This window comes from Oncorhynchus mykiss, chromosome 9 (assembly GCF_057628025.1).
Source record: "Oncorhynchus mykiss isolate SJ-2025 chromosome 9, ASM5762802v1, whole genome shotgun sequence".
NCBI lineage: Eukaryota > Metazoa > Chordata > Actinopteri > Salmoniformes > Salmonidae > Oncorhynchus > Oncorhynchus mykiss.
In genome coordinates this window covers 62,346,790-62,354,538 of record NC_143030.1, presented here as the reverse complement: position 1 = coordinate 62,354,538, position 7,749 = coordinate 62,346,790, and the positions used below count along the sequence as shown (strand labels likewise).

Genomic DNA, 7,749 nt, shown 5'->3' with positions numbered 1-7,749 from the left:
TACCCCCCCCCCCCCCCCCCCGCCTTACAGTGACATATAAACTTTACCATTGACAAATGTAATATACTGTCTATCACAGACGTCTTCATGGTGAGAAGGAAAAGGCCATGTGGAATATTTATGTAGAACTATGTGTTCTTCACTTTATGTATGTGGTTTATTGTCTGTCCTTCCCCTTAAAACATTGAGAAAAATCTGCTTGCCAGTTCTGTCTCTCTGTGTGGGTGGGTGGGTGTAATATTATGTTCCTCATTCAAATGATGGGCACTACTCCGAGTGTACTGCTTAGACAATTTATCTGCAGTAGGTGGCAGTAAAGGCCTCCTTCTGAAATGTGTTTTGTCATGGCAGATTATCGATTTAAAGGAATTTGACATTTACATTTTAGTCATTAAGAAGATGCTCCAGACTGATATACAGTAGTAAGTGCATACATTTCCATACTTTTTTTGTACTGGTCCCCTGTGGGAATCGAGCTCAAAACTGTCATGCCCCTTAGGAGAAAACCCACATATATACACTACCGTTCAAACGTTTGGCGTCACTTTGAAATGTCCTTGTTTTTGAAAGAAAAGCACATTTTTGTCCATTAAAATAACATGAAATTGATCAGAAATACAGTGTAGACATTGTTAATGTTGTAAATTACTATTGTAGCTGGAAATGGCAGATTTTTTATGGAATATCTACATAGGCGTAGAGGCCCATTATCAGCAACCATCACTCCTCTGTTCCAATGGCATGTTGTGTTAGCTAAACCAATTTAATCATTTAAAAGGCTAATTGATCTGAAAACCCTTTTGCAATTATGTTAGCACAGCTGAAAACTGTTGTATTGATTGAATAAGCAATAAAACTGGCCTTCTTTAAACTAGTTGAGTATCTAGAGCATCAGCATTTGTGGGTTCGATTATAGGCTCAAAATGGCCAGAAACAAAGGACTTTCTTCTGAAACTCGTCAGTCTATTCTTGTGCTTAGAAATGAAGGCTATTCCATTTGAGAAATTGCCAAGAAACTGAAAATCTCGTACAACGCTGTGTACTACTCCTTTCACAGAACAGTGCAAACTGGCTCTAACCGCAATAGAAAGAGGAGTGGGAGGCCCCGGTGCACAACTGAGCAAGATGACAAGTACATCCTTTGCATCCCAGTATCTCTACTTGCACATTCATCTTCTGCACATCTATCACTCCAGTGTTTAATTGCTAAATTGTAATATTTCGCCACTATGGCCTATTTATTGCCTTACCTCCCTAATGTTACTACATTTGCACACCCTGTATATAGACGTTTCTATATACTGTGTTATTGACTGCACGCTTGTTTATCCCATATGTAACTCTGTGTTGTTTGTGTCGCACTGCTTTGCTTTATCTTGGCCAGGTCGCAGTTGTAAATGAGAACTTGTTCTCAACTGGCCTAGCTGGTTAAATAAAGGTGAAATAAAATAAAAAATTAAATAAAATGAGAGTGTCTAGCTTGAGAAACAGACACCTCACAAGTCCTCAACTGGCAGCTTCATTAAATAGTACCTGCAAAACACCAGTCTCAACGACAACAGTGAAGAGGTGACTCCGGGATGCTGGCCTTCTAGGCAGAGTTGCAAAGAAAAAGCCATATCTCAGTCTGGCCAATAAAAATAAAATATTAAGATGGGCAAAAGAACACAGACGCTGGACAGAGGAACTCTGCCTAGAAGGCCAGCATCCCGGAGTCACCTCTTCATTTTTGACGTTGTGACTGGTCTTTTGCATTTACTATTTAATGAAGCTGCCAGTTGAGGACTTGTGAGGCGTCTGTTTCTCAAACTAGACACTCTAATGTACTTGCTCCTCTTTCTATTTTGGTTAGGGCCAGTTTGCGCTGTTCTCTGAAGGGAGTAGTACACAGCGTTGTACGAGATCTCCACTTTCATTTACAACATTAACAATATTGACACTGTATTTCTGATCAATTTGATGTTATTTTAACGGACAAAAATGTTGCTTTTCTTTCAAAAACCAGGATATTTCTAAGTGGCCCCAATCTTTTGAACGGTAGTGTATATTTTTTTAGGATCCGCATTAGCAGACGCCAATGGTGACAGCTAGTCTTACTTGGGTTTGTCTTACCGGAAAAAGACATTACAGACAAAAAACTTTACAATTGACATACATTTAAAAACATGAACATGTAGTGTGCGAGTGTGTGCATGTATGTGACACATAGATGTCAGTACATACACACAACAAGTAGGTCACATGATGGAGCTGCATTGTGCTGTGAGGTGTTGCTGTATTTGTTTTTTAAACCAGATTTGCTGTTCACAATATGAGATGGAAGATAGTTCCATGCATTTATGGGTCTGTATAATACTATATGTTTCCTTGAATATGTTCTGGACCTGGGGACTGTGAAAAGACCCCTGGTGGCATGTCTGGTGGGGTAAGTGTTTTTGTCAGTGCTGTGTGTAAGTTGATTGTGCAAACAATTTGGAATTTCCAATATATTAATGTTTCTTATAAAAACAAGAAGTGATGCAGTCAGCCTTTCGTCAACTCAAGAGCCAAGAGAGACGGGAATGCATAGTAATAATATTAGCCCTCTGATTACAATGAAGAGCAAAACGTACCGCTCTGTTCTGGTCCAGCTGCAACTTAACTAGGTCCTTCTTTGCAGCACACAAGATAAAACTAAAGCCTGAAGGACTTGCTTTGTGGAGTGTGGTGTCACGGCCAGACCTCTCCCCATCTTTACAACCATTGAATCAATATGTTTTGACCCTGACAGTTTACAATCTAAGGTAACACCAAGTTAGTCTCCTCAACTTGTTCAATAGCCACACCATTCATTACCAGATTTAGCTGAGGTCTAGAATTTAGGGTAAGGTTTGTAACCATTCCAAAAATGACTGAAACTTTTGTTAAGGGTTTCAGTAGCTTTGTTAGCTGTGGTTGATGAATCATCAGCATACATGGACATACAGGCTTTGTTAAATGCCAATGGCAGGTCATTGGTAAAAAATAAAAATAAAAAAGAGCGGAGGGCCTGGAGAGCTGCCCTGCGATACACCACACTTTACATGTTTGACATTAGAGAAGCTTCCATTAAAAAAAATTACTCTGAGTTCTATAAAATAGATAGCTCTGAATCCACAATATGGCAGAGGTTGAAAAGCCTTAACACGTGTTTTCTCTACAACAGGTTATGGTCAATAATATCAAAGGCTGCACTGAATTCCAACAGTACAGCTCCCACAATCTTCTTTTTTATCCATTTCTTTCAACCAATCATCAGTAATTTGTGTCACTTCAGTACGTGTTAAGTGCTCTTCTCTACAAGCATGTTGAAAGTCTGTTGTTCGATTGTTTACAGAGAAATAGCATTATATTTGGTCAAACACAAATTTTTCTAACAGTTTGCTAAGAGCTGGCAGCAAGCTGATAGGTCTTCAGTTGGAACCAGTAAAGGCCACTTTACCACTCTTTGGTAGCGGAATAACTTTCCCTCCAGGCCTGAGGGCAAACACTTTCCTTTAGAATCAGAATAAAGACATGACAGATTGGAGTAGCTATAGTGTCAGCTACAGTACCATCCTCAGTAGCTTTCCATCTAAGTTGTCAATGCCAGGATTGTCATTATTGATCCATAACAATATTTTTTCCACCTCTCCCACACTAACTTTACAAAATTCAAACTTACAATGATTTTCTTTCTGTACATTTTTAAAAAATGCATGAATACAGTGGCTCACTGTTCGTTGTTGGCATTTCCTGCCTGAGTTTGCCTACTTTACCAATGAAGTAATCATAAAAATAATTAGCAACATCAAATGGTTTTGTGATGAATAAACCATCTGTTTCGATTAAAGATGGAGTTGAATTTGTCTTTCTGCCTATATTTACATTTAAAGTAATTACATTTTTTTCAAATAATTATTGATATAATTTATCTTGGCTTCTTTATATCATTGATTTTGAGAGACACCATTTAAATATTTAAAAGTGATATCATGAAACTTCATGTGACATCATTTGAACGTTTTCACATGTAAAACTGCAAATTAGATTTTCACATTTTTGGGGGGATGGGAAGTAATTAAATGGTATAGGAGTTTTAAGGTTAGTGGTACGCTGTTCAGCTAAAATAGTGTAATATGATTACATTTGACATGATCACTTAGTGCTGACTTTTTTTTATGACCCCACCTGGGATTTGGGGTAAACTGATCTGCTGTGTTACGAAGTCTTTAGTATTCTCATAAGTCCCCTACAGATTCATTAGCTACAATACATCTCTGCACTTAGCAAAAAAGTGCCATCGGCACCACTTTTAGTTATCAGTTTCAGTACATCTGACTATTCTCTCATCATTGCTTTCATTTACTTATTTCTGTCACACCCTGATCTGTTTCACCGGTCTTTGTGCTTGTCTCCACCTGCCTCCAGGTGTTGCCCATCTTCCCCATTATTCCCAGTGTATTTATACTTGTGTTCTCTGTTTGTCTGTTGCCAGTTTGTTTTGTCCGTCAAGCCTACCCTTTGCTCCTGTCTTTTTCTACAGTTCATGTTTTCTAGTTTTCCCGGTTTTGACCATTCTGCCTGCCCTGACCCTGAGTCTGCCTGCCATTCTGTACCTTGTCAGACCGCCCTGGATTATTGACCTCTGCCTGCACTGACACTTTTTTTGTATAGTTGGTGTGCATATGTTGTTTTATGTAACTCCTGAATCACTATGATAAATGTAATAGTTTTACTTGAGTGTATTTTGAACAAAGCTGAGAGTTATTTTGAATTCCAAAGTGTAGGAATACAGGTGAAATCAGTCATTGACACAGACACGTAGCAGGAAGCTCAAAATGCCATGAACCAAGAGGTTTGGTTGTGAGTTCAAATCCCAGGTGAGGACATGTTGAATAAAAAAATACTGTATAAATAAACATACACAATGTAATCATTTACTGTGTGTCAAATAGGTCATTTGAAAACACTGCAAATAACATGACATTCAGGGGACATTTTTGTTTACCTGTGAAAAATATCCAGATGTGAAACTTCATGTGAAATATCATCACATGTGAAGTGTTCCAAAACCACATGGTTTCACATGATTTCACATGTGAAATGAAACGTGTGCAAAACATGTCTTTTTTTCGTAAGGGGCTCTACCAACTGAGCCACAAGGCCAATGAATGACACTAGAGCCAAGGCGTTCCCGTAAAGAGTTAGGTTTGATTTACTAATAAACAATGGTTTATTGGTAAAGTTGTGAGGAAACAACTAAATAGGTGTAATGCAGTTTTTTTCATTAAGCTACAGTACATGGTATCTAAACTATATTATAGGCTACTTTACTCTCATGATTCAAAACATTTACAAAAAGGATACATACTAATACTAATATATTAAATGTATAGAATACAAAACATTATGATAATTAGAATCATTGCAATCTAAATCATATTTTTAAAACCATACAAAATAAACTTCAAAAGATTCCAATTCTGAGCTGCCCCCACCCTTGTGACTTTAGAGCATTATCCTTGAAGAGATTTATATTTGTGCATTATTATGCATGTTAAATTTCAGAAGTGCAGATTATAGCACTGACATATTCAGTCATCTCTGTGGCTGGCGATGGTTTGGCGTTAGCCCTTAGGATGGTCAGGTCACTGTAAGTAATGTGGTCTTCCATCCTCTGCACCTTGGATTTACCAGCGTTCGCATATGTGTGCTCATTTGCAATAACAAACACCTGAAAATGATATACAACCAAGTTACAGACTAAATGTGTCTTTCATGACAGACAGTTAAAATGTTGCTTTTATCTCCTGTACAAATAATATACATTTGTCTGAATGCTTAGGAATAGGGTCTGCTTTTGTGGTCATATTGTTGAGTGATGCATTTCTGTACCTGTGGTTTGTCTGTGGTATTTGTTTCATCATCCAACTCTCTTGATTTTGACACACATGCTGGAGAGAAAAAAAACATAAAAGGAAAAAAACAAAAAAAGGAAAACATTTAGAATCTTTCTTAGAATAAATCAATATACATCTTTGTGTTGGGTTAAAAAGGATAAATATGTTTTAAAAGAAGATGATGTTACTCACGGAAAGCTGTCTTTCTCCAGAGGGTATAAACGAACAGACCTGATGCAGCCACAACAAGAAGTAGACAAATACAGGTGACCAGGCCAATTATGATCGGCTCTGCTGATACGGGCCTGAAGAGTAAAAGGGAATGAGAAAAACAGTGATTGAAGAGTGATAACATAAGCCGTAAACATTTTTGATCTGATTTGGTGTGTGTGAAGAAAATGTATGAATTTGAGCGACTGTATGAATTAGTCGTAGAATTCAATGCTTACCTTTGGTCAATTAATGGTGTTGTTGGCATGTATGTGGTTGTAGGAATAGTTGTTGTTGCTGCTGTTGTTGGTGCTATTGTCGTTGTTGTTGCTATAAAGGATATTAGTACATTTGAAGTAGGCCACTTAGTGCTTTAAAATATTGTCAAAAGAATACTACAAAATGACAGAAACATGTGTTCATGACAATGTTTATGAAAGTCCCAATCACTACCACCACAAAGTCACCTTTTACTTATCCATGTTCAACCAAGGACCAAAACAATGATGCAAAACCACTAACCAGTCTGAGGTGTGAGTCCCACATGTAGACTATTACAACTAAATACACACCTCTGATCACATCGCAATGTAAAGATTTATGTTGTGTACATTATATTATCTAAGGCAGGGAAAATCAACTAGATTCAGCCTCGGGACAATTTTTTCTTGAGCAGATGATCAGGGGGCCGGAACATTATTACAAATAATTGAAGACTGCAAATTGACTACAAAATCCCAAACAGATATTATTTGACTAAAACATAATAATTTCAAACCTTGCTTACATTTGTATATGATATTTTATCTCTCTCTATTAAATGTGGGAATACTTTGGATCAGATTAAAATCCCCCTCGGGCCAAATTCGGCACGCATGCTGCTAGTTGAGGAACCATGATCGAAGGGATACTTTGGATTTTCTCTCTCATTTTGGGAAATGACTTACTTGATGGTTTGTTTCCCATTTTCATCCGAAAAGGTTGTTGTTTTCTATGAGTGAACGGAACAAATTAGTGACGCACACACAGGGAGATGAATAATCCTTTGAAGCCTCAAATGTATTTCAACACATCTTTGTCTAAACTAACCGTGAAAATGTTACATGGCATAATGCCTTAACCAAGCTGAAAACTTTGTCTCTGGTTATACAGTAGCCTAAGTAAACTTGTATACTATTATGGCTTAAGGGGTTATAAGGAGAATATGCAGACATTCCCCAAAATATAAAAGTTCTTACCTTTAGTAACACTTCTAGAATGTTTTTAACAATCTGAGCCAAGTTTGAAGTTTCTATAATCTCACTATTGTGATGATGTATGTCTCAAAATCGCAAGTATTCCTTCAAAGTACAGTTTCGTCAGCTCAACGTATATGTATTAGGGGAAGTGAGAAATGAGAAATAGGACATTTGCTATTTGCTTAAGCAAGAACGCAGCAAATGAGAGAGCAGAGAAGTGTGTGGTTTTTAATGATTCATTATGTAACATTTGCCCATTGGCATTATAATCACCCACCAAGGACTAATTTCAGTAGTTATAGGCCAATAACAGATGTTGAAACCTGGTTTGGTGTGAATCTGACCTCAGAGATTAGTTCACCATGAATTCACCAGGTTTTAATAGAGGACCTTGGATTTTT

At 37.4% G+C, this 7,749-nt stretch overlaps 1 protein-coding gene across 1 annotated transcript; it reads right to left on the bottom strand.

Moving 5' to 3' along the window:
* Nucleotides 1-5,191: 5,191 nt before the first annotated feature.
* Nucleotides 5,192-7,586, bottom strand: LOC149981289 (uncharacterized). The gene is made up of 6 exons (XM_090184905.1): nt 7,349-7,586; nt 7,058-7,101; nt 6,350-6,440; nt 6,093-6,205; nt 5,896-5,954; nt 5,192-5,734 (listed from the first exon to the last, which is right to left on the bottom strand). The coding sequence occupies exons 2-6, from the start codon at nt 7,080-7,082 to the stop codon at nt 5,558-5,560; spliced, it is 465 nt and encodes a 154-aa protein (XP_090041031.1). The 5' UTR covers nt 7,083-7,101; nt 7,349-7,586; the 3' UTR covers nt 5,192-5,557.
* Between the last annotated feature and the right edge of the window lie 163 nt (nt 7,587-7,749).